The sequence below is a fragment of the Protopterus annectens genome, chromosome 12.part0, assembly GCF_019279795.1.
Source record: "Protopterus annectens isolate FY-2018-M chromosome 12.part0, PAN1.0, whole genome shotgun sequence".
Lineage (NCBI taxonomy): Eukaryota > Metazoa > Chordata > Ceratodontiformes > Protopteridae > Protopterus > Protopterus annectens.
Window position 1 is genome coordinate 223257337 of NC_056746.1, and position 25850 is coordinate 223283186.

The 25850-nt window shown below is 38.8% G+C and overlaps 1 protein-coding gene across 9 annotated transcripts in view; it reads left to right on the plus strand.

Moving 5' to 3' along the window:
- Window positions 1-25850, plus strand: part of LOC122816469 (myosin phosphatase Rho interacting protein) — a 3136467-nt gene that overhangs the window by 2196572 nt on the left and 914045 nt on the right. For all 9 annotated transcript variants that reach the window (XM_044089284.1, XM_044089283.1, XM_044089288.1 and 6 more), the window contains one exon: window positions 4992-5048. In XM_044089284.1, the coding sequence (XP_043945219.1) occupies window positions 4992-5048 (57 nt within the window). The remainder of the gene's footprint in view (window positions 1-4991; window positions 5049-25850) is intronic.

Here is a 25850-nt window from a genome sequence, read left to right on the forward strand (position 1 = left end):
TCTCCTCATTTTTATTCTAATAATGTTCTTTAATTCCAGGTTCACTTTAGACTTCTTCCTTTTAGCTTGCACATTGCCTCTTATTTCTACCTTTTGTGTTGGAAAGAAAATTATCTTCTGTAGACTGAATATGTTGCGATTGAACAGTGTAATTCCTTGTAATCTGTGTGTTGCATAACAAGGCAGTGTCCTTTTTAGTATATATACTCTTTGCTTTATAGGGATTAATTAGTAAATAAATATGCTGAGCTAACCTTGTACAAGGGGCAGTGATTCATAAAGTGGTTACTCTGACTTACTGTACATTTGTACCAGTCCCACTAAAACACTGGACAATCCTTTATTTCATGCGCTGAATATAACTTGCAATTGCACCTCATTATAGCAGTAAAAATTAAAGGTAGAAAAATAAAATGTAAATCAAAGTACATCTTCTACCAAACTGTTGCACAATAAATTACAAACCAAAACCGGGTGGTCTTTCTCAGCTATTTCTTGCATAGCCACATTTCGCATGTCAATTACAGTGCCTGATAGGATTGATGCTTTATAGTCCACCATTTGTTCACTTATTTCACAGTGTTGTTGCTCTTTTTTGTGATAATTTCCATCTCCCAACACCAGTTTCTGGTTCAAATCCTTTTCTAGTCCGCTCCTGCGCTTTTTTCCCCTGCTACTAAAGCATTTTCCTTTGGAACAGTGGAAAGTATTTCACTGGAAAGTCTCTCTGTTGGGCTTTGTTATTTTGGGAGGAATGAGAAGCAGAATCCCCTTCTGATTGCTGCTTCATTCTTTGTTTTTTTTTGTTTTGTTTTTTTTTTTTATTTCCTCCTCATCCCATTCTGTTTCCAAAGTGATCCTCCCTGAAAAAAATTCTGAAGACCACTGGATACAGAAACTTGAATCATACGCTTGACTGTTGGCATTCCCTAATTGCTTAGATAAACTTTCGGTTTATCTTCATGTGTGCGTTTTGCACATGGGCGAACAGCAAATGTTCGAAAGTATGTTTGCAAAGTTTGCAAACGTCGATTGCAAAAAGGTTTGAATGTGCAATGAGCGAATGCACGGTGACATTCGCTCATTGCAGATTTGGCATTTTGGGGCGGATTGCACTATAGTGGGGATCAGAAAATTGTCCCTTTCCCCACTGTAGTGCGACCTCAGTTAGAATATTAAAGTAGGGGGGGTCTGGGAGGCACTGCACCCCACATGGGGGGGGGGTTCAGGGGGGCTTGCCCCCCTGCTTTATACTTCATTACATTTTTTTTCGACATTTATGTTCAAAAATTGAATCTGCATTTCAATTTGCTGATTTTTGAACATTGGAAACTGTCACGGTTTTGTTTTTCAAAGTTACGATTCGCTCATATGAGCAATCGCACGAGTGTGTTTCGCCTTTGTAAAGGTAAACCATTTCTCCTGTTTTGCCTTGTGTAGAATGAATAATCATTTTCCACAAACACTCTTGCTATTCTTTAGTTTTAAAACTTTTCCTTTCTGTCATAGTTTTGTCAGGAGCAATGCTTTCTGTTGGTTGCATCTTTGCTAATATTTATTTTAATAAATTTTATATTAAACTTCACTGTTTTCTCATAGCCAGATTTGAAACAAAAACACACTGTGGGTCTCATTTAACAAATCCCATTGTGACACACCCGTCCAGCTGCTTACTTTTGCTTTCATAAAATAAATGCTGCCTGTTCTTAACAGTTTTTCTGGTACAGCAGAAAATCCTTGGTTTTCTCTGTCCATTCTGTCTACTAGCTCCAATATTTTTTGAAACCGCTCTTCTTGAGAAGCCTCATACTCATCCAGCCTTTTCTTCATGTCATCATCTGATTTTTGTAGTTTTATCATTTTATCTGAATAGCAGGTTAAAATTGCTTTTTTTCAAGCTTTTATTGTTTGACTTTATATTTCTTCAGTTACACTTACTATTAAGACTTCTGAGTACTTTCCATTTATTTTTCCCCTAAATTACTGGAAGCCATCTCCTGTACCAGAGTTGAGTCTTTAACTACCTTTTGCGAACAGCTGCAAGATTCTTTCCAGCCAGAGTTTTCTTTTTCTTCGTTTCTCATTGTTTATGCAGCAGTATCGTTGTCGCCTCACAGCAAGAGGTTCTCCCGTTCGATTCTCGGCTGGAGCACCTTCTGTGTGGAGTCTGCATGTCATCCGCGCGGTCGAGTGGCGTTCGAAAGACATGTGTGAATGGGCATGCCTTCGTTGAAGGTTGGGCTGGCACCTCGTTACCATACAAATCGACTACCAATCATTAGCGGACCGGAGTTCCGCTGTGGTGACCCCTAACTGGGAAAAGCCAAAAGAACCAGTCTGATCTGTAAGGCTATGGAGTGAATCATTATAGAACTCATAAATGGAGAGATTGGGAACCTCCAGTCGCTGGACCCCACACAGTTCGGCTTCGTCAAGGTCAGATCATGCCTCCTGAACCTGGTGGATTTCTTTGAGACAGTTACTCAGGCTATAGATAAGGGAAAGGAGGTACACACAGCTTACCTTGACCTTGCTAAAGCATTTGACACCATTCCCCATTCGGGTATTATTGATAAGCTCACCAGCCTGGGCATAAACCCTTACGTCACAAGATGGATCGCAAACTGGCTCTCAGACAGATCCCATAAAGTAAGAGTAGTGGGATCTATGTCCTAATGAGTGGTGTGCCTCAGGGCTCTGTCCTGGGGCCCCTCCTGTTTGGCATATACTTCTCAGAAGTACAGGCAAGCACGGAAGGGCTGTGGCTGACTAAGTTTGCAGACTACTGCAAACTGGGTGCTATAATAGAGTCTCCCGTCGACATGGAGATCCTCCAGAAGGGCCTAAATGAGACTGATGCATGGTGTCAAAGCCATGGTCTCAAGCTAAATGCAAAAAAATGCGTAGTAATCCCCTTTGGAAAAAACAGAGTACCCACAAACTACAACATAGGAGGTAATCCCCTGATTTCTGAAGAAGAAATAAGGGGTCTAGGGACCCAAGTAGATAGTCAGCTTTCCTTTAATAACCATGTTGCCAAAGTGGTTAGAAAATCCTTCTATGTGACCCATCTGATCACGAAAGGGTTCGCATCAAGATCTAAGGATGTAATGGTGCCCCTCTACTCTTCCCTCATCAGACCCATTATTGAGTACAATGCACCAATTGGAATGTACCTCGCTAGACATCTCCAGCAGCTGGAGAGACCACAGAGGTACCTAACCAAGAGGATTACTGGCCTCAAACAGTTGCCCTATGCAGCACGATTGAAAAAGCTAAGACTGCTCTCTGTTGCATACCGCTTTCTCAGTGGCGATCTCTGTCTAACGTACAGAGCCATGTCCAACCCAGAATTGTTGAACATGCTCCATCTTAGCAAAACCAAATCTTCTCGAGCTACACGCTCTAGGGATATAAACCTCAACACAACAATGAATAGAACATGCTGGAGGGATAGATGCCCTTTGCCGAGACTTCCCTTACTATGGAACAGGGTCCCGATCTACATAAGACAGAGCCCCTCACTATCACTCTTCAAGAGGAATCTTGATGAGTGGATGGGTAACAGAAAGTTCACACCGGGGATCACACCAACCGCACTACTAGATTGGGGCCAAGGGTACTAGCTGCTAGTACAAGGGTCTAGGGAACTACTAAAGGGGCGGTGAATAACGTGGCTGGGCTAATGTATGCCTTCAGGCAGATAGCCCAGTACCAACCTGTGAACCTATGAACAACAACAACACTGGCAGAACTCTAATTGAAGTGTTGATCACTGCGCATATATCTTGAAAGCACCATTCTTTTGTCATTTAACTGTATGTCTTCTCTAGCTTCTCACTTAAAGACCTGTGAGTGCATTTGATTTATTTTTTCCTCTAAATTGCTATAAGCTATCTCCTGTACTAAAGCTGAAGTGCTTTTTACTTAACAGCTACAAAGTTCTTTCCAGCCAAAGATATTTGTCTCCATTTCTGTTGATTTTCTAGTATTTTCTCCAAATGAAGTTTTTGATTGCATTCAGGCCATGTAATTACTAGCAAATAACTGAATTTTACGCAAATTACTTAAAAAAAAAAAAAAGCCAGTAAAGTTACCAATTTCTCAGTTTTCAGACTTGGAGAGTGGTAATAAGTATGCTGCTCGGTCAGTAGCCATTTTGGAAGTACAAGTTATATTTTTTGTCTTTGTTTTTGTTTGTATTGTATTGAACTTTGCAGCATGTGGTTTAATATGCAACTGATACAGAGAACCATTTAATTTAATTATTGCCAAGACTCTGATTCTTTCTTCCATGTTTTCAAAACTTGCACACGAGTCCCAAGGTACTTGGAAGGGAAATGAAAATCATCCATCCATCCTCCCGCAACCCCTTTTCCCCTCATTTTTACTCCCAGGGTCAGGATGTCACCTAAACAGGGACAGTCATTTGGAGCCAAGGTTCACAACGCCCAGTGGTGTGGACCATTATTTATTATGATCTCTGTCCTCGAAGTAGTAGAGACTTGTCTGATATACGAGGTTGAAGTTCCTGTTTTGTTCCATTTTGCAGTCCCCCAACTTTAAATAGTAGAAGTTACAAAAACCTAGGTGAGGAAAACACTGGGGGCCATAGGATTATTCTCTCTTTACGTCCTGCTTGGTATCAGTTACAGAAACTAATTTTTCAAGAAGTCAGTTAAACTTTATTTTACAGACTGAGATAGTTGAAGATGGCAAAATGTGTAGATTTTGCAAGGCTCATATCTGGTAATTGCATATATGTTGACCTAACTTTATGAGAAGACATGTCTGATTAGTTATATAGGGTGCAGTCGGCCATAATGAATGAGTACATAAGTAAATGTGCTGAGTGAATCATTGTAACATTTCTTTTGATCATATAATACATTGCTTTTCAGTTTTAAGTCTCAGTCATGTAGCACTTCAGATTCTCATAAAGCTGTGTAATTAACCAAGTCTTTTGCATAAATTTTGCTCTTATTTTACAGCCTGACCTGCTCAGCTTTAAAAAAGGATGGTTAACAAAGTTATACGAAGGTGGGCAGGTAAGTCAGATTGTTAAATAGTTATATTGTCAGAAAGCAGTGTTACATGGTCCTTATTGAAGTACACAATGCTTTTATGCTGTGAATAACTTTCATACACTTTCTTAGGATCATATTTCTGAAATATATTGCACAGTTGCTGTATTAATTGGTACTGATGTTGTAGAAGTGATGTTGACAAATCCTGTGATGACAGTGAGGCAGGTAGGTTCCTCTAAATCAATGCTCCATTACCAGAATTTTATGGCCATCAAATAAAATGACAGCAGTCCGGCAGTGAGGAGTATTAAGAAAAATTGGTCCATTCTCAAAGTTGACAAAGTTTTTGAAACTGTTGGAGACGGTCCTCAGTTAGTTTATAACACTGAAAGGAACATTATGAGAATAATTAGGTAGTGATTCCAGTTGGGACCACTAAATGTGGGAGATGTAGTTCTTGTAATTACATTCTCAATAGAGGAACTTCCATGCTGAATAATTGTTGTTAGGTTTGAGAAAGGCAGCTGTGAATCTAGGGGATTGGTATGTGTTGCAATTTGTAAGAAATGTCACTAATTTAATGTTGGTAAAACCGAAAGGAAACTAGGGAAGAGAATATATGAACATTTTTACGACATAAAAAAAATATATATCAGTAATGCATTATATAAACATTACATAGTTTGTGAAGGTTTCACCAAATTTGAATTTGGCATTCTTGAAAAGATGCACCATAATACAAGATGGGGACAGTGGGAGAATAGAATATAATACTGGGAACTGTTTTGGTAAATCTGGCTGGACACATCCAGATTACCTGATTTGAATGAACACATTTCTATTCATCCTGTGTTGAAGATGAGAACTGAAAAATTATGACATCCTTTTAGATTTATTAAGTTGTGTGTTCATTTGTCTGTCTTAAACTTGGTTATTTAAATATGTGGCCCAATTTTATTGCAATGAATTACAATTTTGAGGGGATTAGTAGTTTGTATAGATTAATAAAGAAAAATGTTTCTCATAGTTTTTTATGGCAATTCTTTATATAGTTTTTATAGGTATTTTTAACAATGCCTTGGCCCATTTATCTGTTTAAGTGTTTGACCATTTGAATAATTAATTAATTGGATATGAGCAGGTATATTTAAACCTCTGATCTGATGTTGCCAGTCTTCACGTAATCCTTGACTGTGGGCTCTGTTCCGAGCCTCAGAATCGACTTGGATGTTATTCCAGCTCTTAACTTCCAAAACTCTCCAGCTAAGTTCTACCCATAATGCTTCTTCCCAAATCACCTCAGATCTTGTTTGCCACTTCATAGTGCCAGACACTTTCTCTCTCAGCTCTTGAACGAAACCTATTCCTTAAGTAAACTGTAAGTTAAACTCTTTTTAAGTTTCTTCTTTCTAACTTTTATTTTGTATATCTGTACTACCTGCTTTTTCCTTAGATAGTTTATCTTGTGTGTGCGTGTGTTTTTTTTTTTTTTTTCTTTTATCTAGTATTAGGTAGTTCTTCTCAAGTACCATCACTGGTGCTTTTCTCCCTTTTACCTTCAGGTATTCTTAAGTACCGTAGCTCGTATTTTCTCCCTACTTTCCCATACTTAGTTTAAAAAAAAAAGCACTTTCCTCTTTCTCACTTATTAGTATGACTGTTTGTGTGAGTGTGTGTGTATTGTAGCCCTTTTATTTTTGTAATGGCCGACAAACCCTCCAAGGGCACTTCTGGGTTCAAGAGGTGTCAAAAATGCGACAGAAAGATGTCAAATTCGGATGGACATACGCTTTGTTTATACTGTCTCGGAGTGGTCCATCTACAAGAGGACTGTGCTATCTGTCACAACTTTAGCCACATGACTTTGATCGAAAGTAAAAAATAAACTAGTTTTGAAAGGTTTGCTTAAGTTGGACTGATGAGGCTTTATCTGGTCCAAAAACTGAAGCCAGTTCATCTTCTTCCTCTTCGACCAAACCTAAGAAAAGAAATCACTCAGTTCCGACACCTTCATCGGAACCGCCAGCTAAAATTGCCAAGTCTCCTTCTGTGCCGACAGCTTCTTCAGAACCGGTGGGCCAAAATATGCAGTCCTTGGTGCCAGCAGTGTCTGTTTCTGCACCAGCCTCTTCTGCAGCAAAGTCATCAGTGCCAACGGCAGCTAAATATACTTCGTCGGTTCCGACCAAGTGTCCAGAACTGAAGGATCCTTGTCTCATATTTGTACCTCATACCAGATATTCTCCCACAGTGGATCCTTTTGTGGACCATCTTCTCAGTCCTTTTTTGGAGGTACGTCCACCAAAGTCCTCCATCAGCTTCCTCAGTTGATCCACCAAGAGTTTATCTGAATCTGACATTGAGACTGGTGGATCAGCTCCTTATGGTGAGGGGATTAACCCCTTCCTCGATTCTTGCCAGTGTTAGCTTTGGAACCATACCATCTTTCACACCACTGATAATTCCTCCTTTGATGCTATCTGAGTTTTTGGACCATTTGTCCTGCCGGAGTCTATGCTTTGTTGCAGGTTCTGAAGGGCAGGGTTCAAGTGCAGTCATTTCAGGGTCATCGATTTGCCTTGGTTCATCAGCATATGTAAGCTTGACTCTGGCTTTGGCTTTGGAGGCAGCTTCGGTGTGGGGTGGGACCATGGTTCTGAAGGAGTCTATTTTGGTTCCAGGCTCCCTTCCATCGGAGGGGAGAGGGCTGCCTTCCAAGCTATGGAGAGGGCCTTGTCCATGGTGGACAAACAGTCTATGTCATCCCTGTCGGTCCATACCTCTTGTCCATCCCCTCAACCGGAGCTTCCTCCAGTTTCTTCCCTGTGACAGAGGGCACAAAAGTCTAAGGATCAAACCACACTGGTTTTGACCTCTCTGGAACCCCCCCACCAAAGAGTTACCTTAGAAGAGAAAGTGCAAGAGGAAGCACTTGGACTCCCCTGTAGAGTCCTTCACAGAAGATACAGATTTTGATGAGGGGCAGGGTTCCCCTAAGTAACCCCCTGAAGATGTTTCCTTTGGGGACATCCTAAAAATTCTTAAACGGAGGCGTGGCTGAACTACGCTCCAGCCTTTCTCGAAGGAAGTGGTATACCTGGAGGATTTTTGTGCCCAGCCCTGTACCTCTTAGACCTCTCCACCTGCTGACGATCTTCTTAAGCTGATTGCTCAGTGGGCTTAGAAGTTGCCTGACTCAATCAAGCTGATCCCACGGAGACCTGACTATATTCTCTCTGCCCATCAGGATCAACAACACTGGGCCAAAGGAAGTCCTGTGGACACCTTGGTGGTAGCAGCAGCCACCAAGAATGAACTTGCCGATGAAAGTCCTACTATTCATCCTCCTTACAAAGAGTCTAGGACAATGGATAGATTTGTGAAGTGCTTATACGCTTCACTGACCTTTCACTCTCAGGTTCTTGAACTACATGGCACAAATGAGGCTTCAAAGAGATCTGATTAAAAGCTATCAAATACTGTTGCGGGAGAGGTAGCTGAAGGGGTTTGAGACAGTGACTTATCAGCCTACCACCCCAGAATCCATCTCCAACTTGTCCAGGAGGCCAATTGCTCATGCTGCCAAAGTGATGACAAGAGCAGTGGGCTCAGGTGTAGCAATCAAGAGACACACCTGGATGCACTTATGTGATTTTGTGGATCCCTTTAAGTCTTCTTTTGTTAACGCTCTGTTTAATGGAACTTCCCTATTTGGTCCCAAGGTTAAAGACACACTAGCCAGATGTGAGAAAGATGGAAAGACCTTTTCTACTGTGGGCATATGCTTTTCCACTTCTCAGCAGCCTTATTCCAAGAACCAGGGAAGTGGGAGGCTATGGTTCAGAAAGTCCCAAGGACATTTACAAGACTCATGTGGCAATGACCCCCCCCTCCCCCCAGGGCAGTCGAGATGATCATCCCTGCTCCAATCTGTGTGGCTAAGGATAACAACCGACTAATGGGTGCAGAGCATTATGATCAGAGGTTACAACATCCCCTTTTCAGAAGAACCAAAACGACTAAAGATAGTCCCGGATGTTCCACCCAGTCACAGGGATGCAGCTGTCTTCGAAATTCAAAAACTGCTCAACAAAAGAGTCATCCAAGCAGTCCCACCAGACCAGAGAGGATCCGGATTTTACTCAAGATTTATTTTAATGCCAGAGAAAATGGGGGACTGGAGACCAGTTTTGGATCTCAGCCAGCAGAACAAATCTGTTCAGCAAACCAAATTTCGGATAGTCTCTGTTCAGTCTATGCTTCCATTCTTTGAAGAAGATGACTCAGTGTGCTCAGTAGATCTTCAGGATGCGTATTATCATAAAAATGGACAAGTTGTCCAGAAGATATCTGCACTTCTGGCTGAGAGCCAGTCACTATCTGTTCAGAGCCCAGCTCTTTGGTCTCACCACAGGCCCCAGGGTGTTCACTAAATGCATAGCAGTGATTGCAGCTCACCTCAGACTTCTAGGATTCTGGGTGCTTCCATATCTAGACGACTGGCTCCTTACTGCTTCCACCATGCGACAACTTGTAAAGGTACGGAATTGCACTCTTCACCTTTGCTCTGGCTTAGGAATCACTGTAAACCATGAAAAATCTAATTTATAATCTTCCCAACAACTGGAATTCATTGGACCTATGCTCGACACTGTTACCGACAGCATGACTCTTCCTCTAGAAAGACTTCACAGGATCAGATCACAACTCAGCCAGATCATTTCATTCGCAGCAGGAAAGTATCAGTGAAACTCATTCTACAGACTCTAGGGTCAATGGCAGCCTCCATCACTCTAGTTCCCTGGACAGATATCCCATGCAAATTCTTCAATGGCTTCTGGCCTGTCATTGGTCCTTTTTAAATCAACCAATGCCTCATTTCATTGTGATCACCACTTAATGCAAAGAAGACCTAAGTTGGTGGCTTCTCTCCAGCAAAGTATTGTTGGGCCATCCCTTTGTTCCTCCTCAACCCCAAGCCATAGAGACCACAGATGCATCCCAGATGGGTTGGGAGGGCATTATCGGTGAAAGACAGTCCAAGGCACTTGGTCATAGCTGGAGGCCAATTTGCTATCAGTGTTCTAGGGATGAGGGCAGTGCTGTTAGCATTGCAGGCATTTCAAGACACCCTCCACTTAGAAATGATTGCAATTCAAACGGACAGTATGTCGGTAGTCTGGTACGTCATCAGGCAAGGGGGAACAAGATCTTACCCTATGTGTCAAGAAGCGCTCAGAGTTTGGCAATGGGCAGTTTCTTCTGACCACTTTCTAGTGGCAACGCACATTCCGTTGAGCTCCAGTGTGATTGCAGCCAAGCTGAGCAGATCCATCCTCATGCCTCACAAGAGGTCTCTCAATCTCGTAGTGGCGGAAAAGATATTCAGTTTTTAGGGCCAGCCTTGCTGCGACCTCTTTGCTTTTCCTCTGAACAAGTGCAGCAGTTACATTGCCCTTATCCCTCCACTGGGGGAGTCACCCATAGACAATCTCCTACACGATCCCCCCCCCAGTCTACTGTAGGTCTTTCTCTAGTCCCCTTAATGTGTCAGTTTCTAAAGAGAGCCATCAGGTTGAAGAACAGGATAATTCTTATTGCCCCATTCTGGCTTTGGCAGATTTGGTTTCCCTTCCTTTGGCCTCATTTACTTTGGAAACCCTGGATACTGGACCCAGCTCCAGACCTATTGTCCCACCCATTGGGACTGGTTCATTTGAATCTGCAGCATCTCAAGCTCACTGCGTTGCTTCTCCAGTTCCCATGATCGCCAGGCATCCCTCTCTAACCTATCCAGTCCAACATATCATTCTTGGCCCACCACAAACCTTCTGCAAGAAAGCTATGCCATAACAAGTGTCTAAAGTTTACTAAGTGGTCACTAGACTATAATCTTGACCCATATTCTGCGCCTGTTGATAAAGTTCTAAACGTTATGGTTCACTCTTTGAGGCAGGCACATCAGCCTCCACTGTTCGTGTGCACTTTGTTGCCATATCTAACTTCCATGTTGGTTTAAAACAACTCATTCCTTATGTCACATAAACTTTGCAAAGCCTTCTTTAAAGGGACCTTAATGCTCAGACCTCCATTCAAGGAACCTGTGCACCATGAGGTTTGAATTTGGTACTTCAGTCAGTTGTTTGTCAAACCTAAGAGCCTTCAGCAATTTCTGACTTGAAATTCTTGTTGTGGAAAACCTTATTTTTGGTAGCTATTACTTTTGTGAGAAGAATATGTGAAATACACGTGTTAATCCTGCAAACTCTCCTTACCTTATCTTTTATAAGGACAGGGTCTCCCTCCAGATTAACCCCTCCTTCTTACCAAAAGTTGTTTCCAAGGCAAATATGAGACTGTACAACTCCCAGTTTTTACAATAAAGGGGAGTACTGTCTGCACTTGCTAAATGTACACAGGCAGTTGTGTTTTTATCTTCATAGAACAAAGGAAATCAGAAGATCTGACCAGCTGTTTCTTTCCTTTTCTTAAGCCAATTTAGGATGCTCAGTATCTAAAGTTACTCTGGCTAAATGGCTTTGAGATTGTATGACCTTTGTTTACAACAGGAAAGGACTCCTCCCACCAAGACCTGTTTGAGCCCATTCAGCTAGAGCAATAGCAGCATCTACAGTTTTTCATGCCAGAGCTTCTTTAAATGATATTTGTGCTTTGGTGACATGGGCATTTCCTCATACCTTTATTACATATTACAGACTGGACTTGATCTCTAGGGGACGTGTATCATTCGGCTCAATGGTGTTCAGGAATATTCTTCCATGAGACCTCCCAAGATTCAGGTACTTTGGGACTCTTTCCCACAGTCAAGGATTATGTGAAGATTGATAACATGAGATAAAGAAGTTATTTCTTACCATAACATTCTATCTGTGTTGTAGAGCTTCAGTAATCCTTGACATTTGCTCCCTTCATCCCCCTGCCTTAAGAACTCTTGGTGGATCGAATCTCTCCAAAGATTGGCTTTCAGTATAAAGTCTCTGATCTGTTATTTTTGTCAGTCTCTATTGTTTGCAAACTCAATCTGAGGTGATTTGGGAAGGAGCATTAAGAGTAGAGCCTAGCTTAAGAGTTCTGGAAGGCAGGAGCTGGAATAATGGCTGAGTCTGTTCCGACAATACAGTTGGAATGTTATGGTAAGATATAACTTCTTTTTTTCTGGATAAACCTGTTTTTGAAGATGCCCCTACTAGAAAGGATGAAAGCGCTCAACCACACCTGTTTCTATTTTTAATAAATGTTTACTTTTGTGGTTTTATGACTGGTGGTCAAGATTGGCTGCTAATGGATTGTTTATTTAAGGAGCTGCTTATATGGTGCATCCCCTGGGACAATGTGGACCCTACATCTTGGTTATAGATATGAAAGATACAATTTAAATAAATATGGGCCTAGGATAGATCCATGTGCGAAACCCTGACCATAACCTCAAATTTCACGTGCCCAATTGCTCTGTGATATTTGCTATGTTGTACTTGTAAGCCATGCAGCTATCAGTCTTATCAAGTGTACATCAATACCTAGTTGTTGTAATTTATTGATCAGTGTTTTGTGTATGACCATATCAAATGCTGAAGGTAAATCTATATAAATTAAATCACCGCCCAGTTTTTCATTCATAGCTGTTGCGTTGTTATAGCATGTCGTGTTAAAGGTGGTAATAAATCTGTTTTCAAGATATGCATGCTGAAATATGGCTTCAGGTCCCAACCTTTACAGTTCTGACAATTTATCCAGTGTAACGTCTATTATTTTTCCACAACATGAAAGTAAACGTATGGGCCTGTGTGACTCTGGGTTTGTCCTCTTCCCCTTTTTCTTAAATACAGGTTTAACAACTGCATGTCTGCAATCTTGAGGAATCTCCCCATATTTATATAGCCTAGTAAATAACCGATACAATGGTACTGTAAGTTCATGCAGTAGTGTACTCCTGTCATTACTACTAATTCCATCGCCTGTCTGTGCTTTGTTTGAATCCAGTTTGCATAGTTTTTTTTCAGTATAATCTAATTTGATTTCATGTCTCATAACAATCTTTAATCCCTATCATAACACCTCCATCTGATATTTTATTAGAATAACTATTACAGTAGAAACAGCTGTACCCTAACAGACCTGGTTTCCTGTCATTGTCCTTTAACCGTATTTCACAAAAAGTAACGACATCAATCTTGTGGGGGAGTGTAGCAAATCTTTCAATAAAAAAAAAAAACTTTATTATTAATGCTCCTATCATTTAACAACCATCAGAGTCGCGTCAGATGTTGCTATCTAGGAACTGTCATATTTTAGACCTGGCAAAAATCCTGTCTTATGATTGCTAAATATTGCAAAATATCTACTGCAAAAATGTTCTTCCTTGATCTTGACAAATGCACGCCGTCCTGTCTAAACACATCACATGTATGCCCAAAATTAGGCTTGGATGCACTACACGTTTTCATTTTTTAAAACCAGACAATTTTTCATGTGTTTACCCCAAAAATTATTTTCATTCATAGACTGTCCTTTATATTTATGATTTCTGAAAAATATGTCCTAACAGCTGTACAAGCTATGCTGTCTAAGAGGGTTGTAAGTTTCCTAGTCAGAGAGTCCTTGTGAGTGAGGTCATATGTACCCACATGAATAAAAACAAATCCTTACTTACTAATGGTAAGGCATTATAAGGCCTTTCTCAGAACATCTGTTTTTGCTCCTGGCAAGCATAACTCCATTCAGTGTTCATTATCTTCTCTGCAGATGTAAGTTATCAGTTCCTCTAATAATCGAATCTCCAGTTGCAAGAATATGTTTTCTCACCAGAACTGAAGAATCTTCAGCTTCTAATTCATTAATATCTGCTCTATCAGTTGTTTCAAAGGAACGATGATCGTCACTACTAATCTTAAGACCACTGTTTTCATTGCTTATTTAATTTGCAAACATACAGTTCTCATTCAGCTGCCTTTGTACATCCACAGCTTGACCATTGTTGTCAAATTCCATCTTCTGTCTTTCACTTTTTTTTTCTTGTAGTAAGTTCTTCAGTCTTTCCATGTTTACTTTTGATTTCTTCTTTTTCGTATACCCTTTACCTCTTTTTTCTACCTTCTGTTTTAGAAAAATAATGCCTTTTTCTGTGGTCCGAAGATTTTCTGGTTAAAAAAAAAAAAAAAAGTTATTCTCTTTAATTTGTGTGTTACATAACACTGTGCCCTTTTTAGTATGTGTTCTCTTTGTGTGTTACATAACACTGTGTCCTTTTTAGTATGTGTTCTCTTTGCTTTATAGACAATCAGTTTTTTGTTCTTCCTTTATGTTTGTTGTAAAATTCGTCCTTTCTTTCTTTTTTACTTTTTTCTATATCCTCTGAATCCTCATATTATGGAATACTTGTGTCCAGAACTCCAGCGTTGTCAGTGATAATATCTTGTTCAGTAGGGGTTGAGTGGCCTTTGCTGACGATAGGCACTTTGTTTCTTAAATGTATTCTATTTGCTCTTTGCCTAACATTATTTATCTCCTCAGTCCAGTCATTAATATATGTAACAGCAGTTCTGTAAGCCATGCCAATTGCACAATTATAATTGTCATTAGTAATTCTATATTTACTGCTAATAATGGTAAGCAAATCATCAGGTGCTACCTTTAAGTATACATAACATTTCGTACACTATACAAGTTACTTGTCCTTTAGCAAGTCATTAATGGCATACTAATTTAAGGAATCCATTTTCAGCTGCAAATGACTAAAGGATTTTAAAAGAAAGTGGCAAAATCAGTTACCACAGAATTCAGAGAGATTTTAAATCAACTTTTGTGAGAAAAATCACACCAACGCTATACAACTAAATACTAAATTTAGTAGAATAAAGTTGTCTGACCGTACCAGTTGTGAAAGTCGCACAAAAGCTGGAATTCCTTTACATTGCCGGCAAAGCCACGCAGTAGCTTCTGCTCACTGTCGCTCACAGTTACACCTCTTCTTTAAAAGTAAAGAACAATAAATTACAAACCACCACATGATTGTTTCAGATAAGCTCGGGGTTGTCCTCTCTGCAGTCTGTGTGAATTTATAACTGGAAGCTCACTCAGTTAAACTTGTTTACACAACAATGTAACCAAATTATGAAACTATTTCAAAACAGCTCTGCTACTATTAATGTGGGTTCTACACATACAGGGAGTGAATGTACCTTTAAGAGCTAAAGCACATGCTTTTATTCTGACAGCTGCATCTGGTCTGTATTCTACTAATCCATCTTCAACTGCACCCCTTCTGGTTAAAGGCATTCTGATCAGATTTCCAGAGAGCTGGGATTAGAAAACCTGCTAATTTTTAAACACTTGAGTAAACATGGATTTTTCTTTCTTAAATGTGAACACCCTACTAGACTTTCATGGAGGTGACGGTAATTTGGATTCTACCATTAATCTGTTTGAGAAAAAACTTTTAAAGGTGCATAACCTTCAACTACACAGCTGTTTTTTAAACAAATGTTTGCAGGTCAAGAGAGTACCTAAAGACTGAAGACTTTTTAAATTCCCAAATAGGATGAATTTTGATTGTGATGTTCATCATGAATGTATGGCCATGTTCAATAAACATGGCTTTGAACACACAAGTCTCCTCATAAAATACAATAATCTACAAATTAATAAACTTTTAGAAGAGACTCAGAGTTTGACAAAATATTAAGTGATTTATTATTTGATTATTGTAAGACTAAATATGATAGTATCTTTTTAAAAGTAGATAATATAAACTTATTAAGGGAAGCAAAAGAAGTTGATAAGAGATGAAAAAGATCGTTAACAACAGTGTGTATACCCATTATTATCCAAGAAACTGAAGTACAACATTCACTATTGTACCACTAGCACTGATAGTGTGGTCTTACCTCACCCTGTACTGTACAGCAGGAATGACCCTGAGAAAAAACACTAAACAAAAGAAAGGAAAGTGACAAACCAAAGTAAAAGGGCTGGAGATCTCCGTTCAAACTGCACTTTTTAAAAGAAAAACACTGGTATCACAGCCATATAACCAAAAACACCAATTTTATTAACGTAACATGAAACGCTTTTCGTCTCACTGTTAGCGAGACGTCTTCAGACATAAAATCATTTACTCAGTGCCAGTTACCTAAATTATACTGACAATTACTAATTTGACCCAGCCACCAATCAGAAAACAGAAACATACCTGAAAATACCATTCAAACTACTCTAATTAATAACACTAAAAAATATAAATAAATGTATATATTATATGAAAATACATACAATAAATATCTAACAAGTTAATAGTTAAAAATATAAAATCAACTCATTCCTGAGCAAATACAACTCATCTAACTACTGTATATCCTAAACTCAACATTACATTAATAAATAAATTAATTAAATCATAAATGAAACACATAACCTGGCTAAATTACAATTGCCCAAATCATAAAAACTCCACAGGCAAAATAAATCATAATAAATAATAAATAGCATGAGTTTTTATTATATATGCAATATTTGATGCAATTCCTGATGTATTTTCTTCCTTTTGATGTGTTTGGTTTGTGTGTCTGTGTGCGTGTGTGTGGTGGAGGGGGGGGGTAGGGGAACTGTATACTTGATTATTTTGCCTGTCTGTGGTGTTTTTATGATTTGGGCACTTTGCAATTGTAATTTAGCCAGGTTGTGTTTCATTTATGGATTAATTTATTTATTAATGCAATGTTGAGTTTAGGATATAGGAATGAAATAGTTTTATATTTTAACTATTAACTTATTAGATATTTATTGTATGTATTTTCATATAATATATACATTTATTTATATTTTTTAGTGTTATTAATTACAATAGTTTGAATTGTATTTTCAGCTGTGTTTCTGTTTACTGATTGGTAGTTGGGTCGAATTAGTAATTGTCAGTGTAATTTAAATAACTGACCCTAAGTAAATGATTTTATGTCTGAAGAAGTCTCGCTAATAGCGAGACGAAAAGCACTTAAGGTTGCATTAATAAAATTGGTGTTTTTGGTTATATGGCTGTGATACCAGTGTTCGTCTTATGAAAAGTGCAATTTGAACAGAGATCTCCAGCCCTTTTACTTAGGAATGACCCAGAACACAGTGCATTCCAATAATTTTGTCATCCGCTTACAGTTTTACCCACATCCCTGTAGATCAGAAAGAACTGGGAAGAGGTCCAAAACCTATTAAGATCTTCATTCTTATCACAAAATCTTTTCCAGAACAGGCAGGGGTACTAAGAAGAGGGGAGCAGTAGGGAAGAAACAAAAGCAAAAAAAAAAAAAAAAAAAAAACAGAGCAAACAGTTGTATTAAATTCACAAGGCAATATCAGTTCTTCTTGTAGTATCAGACTTTTAACCTTTAATGTTTTAAATTCTTTAATTATAGCCATTTAGATATTAAAAAAGATTTTTTTCTGCTTTATGAAAAAGGGTTTTCCTTCATCCCACACACCAAGACTGACATCACTTACCTCATGGTGGAATTACGTTTATTTACCAGAAAATTAAATTTAGCCATTCTACACCATGATGATGATAATTCAACATCTGATGCAGTGAGATTCAAAAAGAAAAGTCTGTTGCTTTTTTTGAAAAAATGTTGTGAGAAGGATTTTTACAATCATGAAAGATTACAACAATCTACATTTTCAGATTTATCTTACTGTGAAAGTAATTTATTAGACACCATGAGTCACGAGACCTGATAAAGGGGGTGGCATGATTATTGTTGACAAGATTGACTGTATATGTACATTTTTGATATGCTTCAAGACACAGATAAATATCTACCTGTTTCAGTGAATGAGATGCACATTACATACAAAACGACTCACTTATTTTTATAGGATTCTCTTTCCGAAGGTTTTTCCCCTAATTGCTGCAATTTCCTGATCAACAAACACCCTTGTATTCCAGCACTCTTTGGTAACCCAAAAATCCACAAGGACATATTGGCACTTCCATATAGACTAAATTGTAGTAGCACAGGGTTCAAAGTTATCCTTTTGCAGTGTTTGTTGATAGAATCTTGAAAGATTATTTGCTTGGTTATGGACCAGTTCTTAAAGACTCTTGGTATTTTTAAGTAAACTTGTGGAACAAAAAATAAAAATGAATACTTCCATTTTGACAATTGATGTGGTAGACCTGTTTACTTATATCCCACGACATTGATTTGGATCTTCTTCACTCAGCACTTCTGGAGTTTTCACATTTAAACAACAATATTATTAGGATTTTGATGGAATTAATAGAAATTATTTTATACAACAGTTTCAGTTTTTTTGAAGGTGAATAGTACAGGCAAGTGAAGTGTATGGCCATTGGTTCAGCTTCTGCCCTCATTGATGCAACCTTGGTTATGCTCAGTTGGGAGAAAAAGTTTTGTGTTGCCTCTAGAAAAATATTGGTGTCATTATTTACAATGCCTGGATGACATATTCATCCTTCTGACAGCATCCATATCCCTTCCTTACATTCAGATATGCATTTACAAAAGATGTTCAGTTATTTAGACGTCACTGTTTATAAGAATGAAGTTGATTTAGAATCCATTATCTACAGAAAACCTGCACACACCGACACTTATTTACATTTCAATAGATGTCATCCATCCTATTTAAAAAAGGATATAATTAAGGGAAAATTGATAAGACTTGGCAGGATGTGTAGTACATATGACATTTTTATTATAGAGACCAATGAGAAGATTAACATGTTTTTGGAAAGGGGTTACCCCTGGTTGGAAAAAACACAACTGAAAATATAGACTCTGTCAGGACTTTTGTGTTGAAATTCAGTGGTAACTCTAAGTACATCAAGACGATAGAGAGGAGTAACTGGAATATCTTTAAAACAGATGAACAAATATGTAATGTTCTGGGTAATTAACCTAGTTCTGTTTATAAAATGGGTAGAAATGTAAAATGTATTGTTAAATCACAGTATGTCAGCTTGTGTAGAAGCACCATGTAATATGGTTCTTGTCAACAGTCCCCATACATTTTAAAAGAAGAATACATTGATCTTAACAACTACTGTGCTTCAACGGTACACTTTGTTAAAGTAAAAATGGACTTCAGGAGTAATTTATTTGGCTTGCTGTTCTTCCTGTACTTCATTTTATGTAGGTAAGACTGAAAGACCCTTATGGAAAAGAATCTGTGAACATTGCTATGATATCCAGCATGGAAGTACTAATAACATGCTTTTTAAACATAGTTTATAATGCACAGTTTTCAAAAAGTTTAAATTCAGTATAATCAAAGTGGTGACTCGGGATGAGTTGGGGAGTGGGGTCATTGGGAAACTGCGTAGAATACAGGGAACTCTTATGGCATTTCAAACTTACTGCAACAATGCCAGGTGTTAACGAACATATTTCAATAAGCCCACTTTTAAAGCTGAGGGCAGCAAAGCTGTAACTCAGTAGTCATATTTTTACTGCATAATTCATTTGACATGTTTGCAATGTAGACACTATATAAAGAATTGTTTCCTAGTCTTATGTTTATTTATTATTTTTTCATCTTATTTCACTTTTTAATAACTACTGCAAATTTTAAGAATCTTTGCAATATTTTTAAGGACTGTATTTTATGTATGTTTATTCACATATTCAATTTTTTTAATCAACTGGGACACCAGTGCTTTCAATTTTTATCAGTATTTATCATGGGATTTGATGGCCTTTGCAAGATGTGATTTGCTTTGTTTTATGGTTCTGATGTAGTTCTAACATCTTGACAAGGACGAAATGGCTTAACCATTTGTTATTTTGATTAAATTAGTTTCTTTTTTAAGTCTACATTTCGCACCCTGGTTGTCTTGGTTGACTTGCTGGATATGCTATGAAGAATTTTATGGTTTTGTATTTTTAGCTGATAAAATCCCTTTGGATAGCTAGAGTTTGCCTGTCTAAAACCTATCCCTTTCTAACAACAAGCAGTGAAAATTAGAGGTAAAACAAATATAAATCAAAGTAAATCTTCTTGTCTACAAGCTATATCTTTCTTCCTACAAACATTGAATAACAGTGGTAAAAAATAAAATATAAATCAAAATAAATAGTCTCCTACCAGGCAACTGCACTGTCAGTCACAAACCAACACAGGATTGTTTAGAAAAATTCTGGATTGTCCTGTCTGCAGTCTGTGTGAATTTATGACTGGCTAGCCCCCGTTAGGTTAGGGAAACCAAGTATTACAACCAACCCTTGCTCCTGGCCATCAAAAAAACTGAGATCACTATACAGAGCAAACCATTTTCTCACAGAGTTTGCAAAAAAATCCATAGCCACTTCCTGCATATTCCATCCCTTTTATATGCATCCTCCATCTTTACAAATCTCAATACTACCCTTAAAACTAAACTTGATACATATTACAGTATAATAGGCAAACTTGCATCAAATACTCCACTAAACACCCTCCACTGCATAGCCGTTAGAAATTTACACTGGCTAGAACTCCCTTAGTAGCTTACATACTCGCAACTCAAGATAGTCCACAACTTAATTAATTTTCCTGAAGAATGTCCATCATTGGAAAATATGCACCAACCATAGTATAGTGCTAGACTACAGTGATCAAGTAACAAATTTCTCCTCTCTGATTATGTCCAAAACCTGGTTAGATTCTTGGCTGGGGTGCCTTCTATGCCAAGTCTGCATGTCCTCCCTGTGTCTGACAGGGTTTTTTCTGGATGCTCTTGTTTCCTCCCACATTCCAATAAAACACAATAGGTGGATTGGACACTCTGATTGGCCATAGGTGTGAGTGTACATCCGAGTGTATGGTGTGGAAGAACTACCAAAGCAGGGCCAGCCACCTGGCAGTGTAAATCTTGGGTTTGGGTTGTCACTGGTGACGTGACACCTTGACTCCATGTACAAAAATGGGAAAAAGGGGTTGTAGATGGATGGATGTCCAAAGCAAGCAACTCAGCTGGGGATTCTCTATAATTTATTGAAACTCTGTCTCACTAGAAATAAAACAGACATATAAGATGCATGTCTTCAAGTTACTGCTAAAAGAACATCTGAGTAAAAATTGGCTCTGCTGTTGCTTAGCTCCCAGGTAGAATACATTTTTGTCCAGACCCTTCTACCTTTTCTTCAAATACACTTTTTTCCACTTCCCCTTTTTCCTCCATCAGACCAGAAAGATAGTCACTAAACCATAAGGAATATGTTTGTGTACTTAATTTGTCAATCACAGACTCTAAGTGACAAGACTCAATCTCCTCTTCTCTCTAAGTATGTCAACCACTATCTGACTGTCCCCCCCCCCCATCACAGTTTCATCCTGTCTCTCCTCATCTGTCCAAAACTAATAACCCTTATTGCAGTCCAACCAGCCCCAACCATTCACTTTTTTTAAATTCTTACCTTCTCAATCTTAAATGTGATGTAATAATGTTCAGCACTATATGCCTGTACAAGCTATGCACATGCTTTGTTTCTAAATGATGTTTTATTTAAGCTATTGTAAAGCTTTTTCTGTCATGTATGTACACTTACCTATATTTTGTATTCCTTCTGATACAATGTAACTTATTTTATGTGCATGTCAAAACTGATTTTAAATGTGGAGCTTTTCTTCTGGGCCTCTGCTGAAAAATGGTTTAATTACAGACCCAGTCGGACATTCCTGGTAAACAAAGATAAATACATAAATAAATATAAATAAATGCTTACACTAGAAACTTTACCAGTAGTCTAACAACAGAACCATTTAAGCTTTGAGTTGTATAAACTAACTACAGTAAACACTTAACCAGAACTCAAGCAACCGGCAAAAAAAAAAAAAAAATCAAAGAAGTACAGTACAATTTTCACGTGTTGCACTTTGTTTTCCCCTGCAGAAACATACCTTACGTTTTTAGAGTTTTAAAAAGGAAGACAGGAAAAAATTCCTTCTCTCCCAAACCTGAGAAAAGTCAAACCAAACAAGTAATATAGGGTACAGTATTAGTCAGGCCTATTTGTAATAGTAACTCTCAAGCAACCAGAAACTGCAGTTGTCCAGCATCTACCAATCCCCATGGGTGCTGGTTGACTGAGAGTTTACTGTAATTGCTTTAGTGCATTTACATATTGCCTTGTGCTATAGCAAGGGTTTGAATTTAACCTTAAATGACATTAGAATGGACAGTTCCCCAACTACATAATGAAGTAGTAGATCATAAAAACTTTGGTTGTTCTCCATAAGGAATGCTATGAGGATGACCAGAGAGCGTGAAGCAGCACACTTAACCTCGGTGGTGTAGTTAGTCTGGTTTTGAGTGTCCAGCACAAAGATTTACAAAAGTCCATATAAATGTGCTTGTAAATTAGGAAGAGTGTTAGAAGTTTGGCCCAAATGTAAATGTGTCATCTTCTTTTTGTTAGGGTAATAGTATGGCATTGTGTCTTGGAAGCTAAGTCATAAACATGAAAATCTTGTGAACAGTAATCTGTAACCTGGAAATGTGTTTTGTTGAGATAGTCGTCAACACTTGGAGGAGATATTCTAAAGTAGAAATTTAAAAAAAAGCTTTTTCCATTATCTGTTTAGCATTATTAACTTATTAACATGGAGAAGTACAAGGAAAGAGAGTTCTAGCTATACAATTTGGCAGATGTGTAGAAGTTAAGAATAAGATCCAGTCAAACACATTGATGATTGAAATTTTGTGCTCACTCTCTGTTGTAGCCATCAACTGCTAGAGTGCTGTATATGTAGCCTTCATAGAGTTGAGGGCTGAATAGGTTCAAACAACACTGGCATAGTTTTGCTTGAGTTGACCTAGATCCTACTTCAGTTTGGAAGAAATTTCAGCTTGACAGTGAACAGAGGCTCAGTCAAATTGTCAGGCATACTGAAATTGGTATTGCTTTATGTGAGGAAGGTGAGGTGACATTGCTTTGAGAAACAGAAGAGACTTATTCTTAAGAGACAGGAGTTCATTATAAGGTGTGTATGGAGTTGTAATGGTAACTTTTAAACAGCCACACAGAAGTTCAGTAAAGATTCAATCAGTCTGACATGATTCACAGTTTAGTTGTGTGACAAGAACTATAGGTATTGATGTATTGAACTTGCTCTTTTCCATTGGTTTATAAACAGCACACAAGAAAACTGAAATAGATATGAAAACCAAATATGCAGTGTTCTGTTTGTTTTCCAAAATGCAATGTGAGCCTATCTGTAAAATTAAGCATTTAAACAAAATGGTCTACAACTGCATCACTCTCTTCTTGAGGGAGTTGGTAATTAATCTGTTGAAGTGTAATTTGGCCATCTGTTTTGGTTTATTTTTGAGTGCAGGGTTACTGACCTGTATTCAGAAGCCATGAGTGTTTTGATGATTGTATCTGTCTCTGTTTCACAAAGGCTGCTTTGATCCTGTTTGTTAGGATTATAGAGTGATTTTTTGGGGATACAGTTAGTCTAGAAGTTGTTTAAAAGCTTTAAGATTTTAAATTCTTTCTAGGATACTTGATGTTCGAAGGTGGTCTGTCTTAACTCTGCAGACATCCATGAGTTACCGTCGGTCCTTCTGGATTATCATGGGTAATATTTCCTTATTTGGAAGCAGTATGCTAATGAAAATATTGCAGAGCTTCTGTCTCTAAGAATATACAAGACCCATAGACACCGATTTTCTATTTTCCAGGGAAAAAAAATGGAATCCCAGTAATGACCGGAAAATGTACCTAAAATCTAGGAAAAAGTTCCTGGATTTTTTTCTCAAGAAAATGGAGTTTAAAAAAAAATCTAAATCCTTCTTCCTGCAATTACCATTCATTCACAAAAAGTTTTTGCTACAGCTGTCTCACATGCTTGATATGATAGGTTCATAGGTTGGTACTAGGCTCTTGGCCCTAAGGCCTATACAAGCCTAGCCATAACAATTCCCTGGCCATTTCTTCCCATAATATTTACTTCCCTGGACCCCTGTCTAGCAGACCGATTGATGTGATCCCTGGGGTGAATTTCCTATCTCCCATCCAATTGTCATGGTTCCTTTTCAACAGGGTCAAAAAGGCGCTCTGCTTGACATCTATGGGCAGTCTAATCCAGAGGCTGGGGAGTCTCTGGGTCAGGAACCTATCCCTTCAGCATGTTTTGTTCATTGTGATGACTAGGTTTAGGTCCCTGGAACGTGTGACTTTGGGGGATTGGGATTTCTTTAAGTATAGCATGTCCAACAGCTCTGGGTTTGACATGGGCTTGTATGTTGAAGAGAGATCGCCTCTGAGTAGACGATATGCGAGAGAGTATAGCTGGAATTTTTTTAGATGGTCAGTATAGGGCACCTGCTTTAGGCCTGTGATTCTTTTAGTGAGGTATTTTTGTGGTGTTTCCAGTTGTTGCAGATGTCTTGAGAGTTGCATACTAAATGGGGCATTGTATTCTATAATGGGTCTAATGAGGGATGAGTACAGTGGGACAATGGCCTCCTTTTTTCTGGATGAAAAGCCCTTGGTGATGAGGTGTGCCACATAGAAGGATTTCCTGACTGTTGTGACATACTGTGCTTTAGCAGAAATTGAAGGAGACTGCAGTGGTCATTGGTGGACCTGTGGATGTTCTTTGTGTTTCACTGTTGCAGTTATTACATTTTGGTAATCCGCTGGCAGGTTGCCCTCATTCGGCCTGAATATCAAAGTCTTGGGTCCTACGTCGGTTGCTGTCTTTTCTTCTTACATGACGTCAGGTCATCAGGGGTATAAAACAGGCAGCCGATGCCATTTTCTTCAGTCTTTCTTGCCATGTGGTGCCCGAAGCAGAAGCAGTTCGCAAGTGCCGGTCGGCCGACTCCTGAAATTTTCGAATTCGAGTTTCAGAACCAAAGTCTTCAATTAAAGATAAGTACCCCGTTGGGGAAACATTTTCTTGCTCCATAAGGATTTTCATTTATAATGTATTCCTTGCCTAGGCCTAGATCATAACGTGCCTTGCTGTCGGTTTTGTGCTAGATTTAACCAACGCACTATTAAGCGTCGGTATATCTTTGCTTCAAAATATTTTGGAAACAGATTTAACTACCCTGAAATGTCGTCGGATAGCAATCTGACTAACAGAGTTCACAAAAAACACAAAGAAAAGCACAGAGACAGACCGTTGAGGTCCAAAACCGACGACGAAGCTTCTCCTAAGCCAGTCACCTTTTCGCCGGTACTCCGTGAGGAGCTTTCGCAGCCCCTGATACCCGCTACTTTCGAGTCGCAGGCCTCTACCAAGACCCATGTGGAATCCGGCACGCCGCGAGATTCTCAAAGTATTGTACCCGTGGATGTCTCTCCCTTGGATGGGTCCGGAGCTGCTGAGCAAGCACCGGCTTCTGAGAGTGTCTTCAGGCCTCAACATTTCTATATAAAACTGACACCAGCTTCAAAAACCAAGACAAAAGCAACTTCTAAGGCTAAAAAAAGATGCATGAGCCACTTGCTCAGGCCTCCATGCCCAAAAAAGCAGATGATCAAAATGGCTGAAGAACTAATTACCTTGATCAGAGGTCCCCCCCCCCCCCCCCTGATAAGAGGCCTAGGCAAGACACTGATTATGAATCTTCAGATCAGGTTTCTGTTTCTTCTGATTCCTCTTCTGATCAGGAATTTTCTGTACCACCCTATGAGAATTCAGATGCAGAGGAATCCATCCCATCTGCATCTCCTCCTGAAGGTTATTCCTTTGGAGAAACCTTGCATACTTTGAGGGAACATTTTCATTGGGAGAGTCAAGATTTCTCAGAATCAAAAAAAGAGGCTTAGGGATTTCCTCCTCCTCCCTCAGCATAGG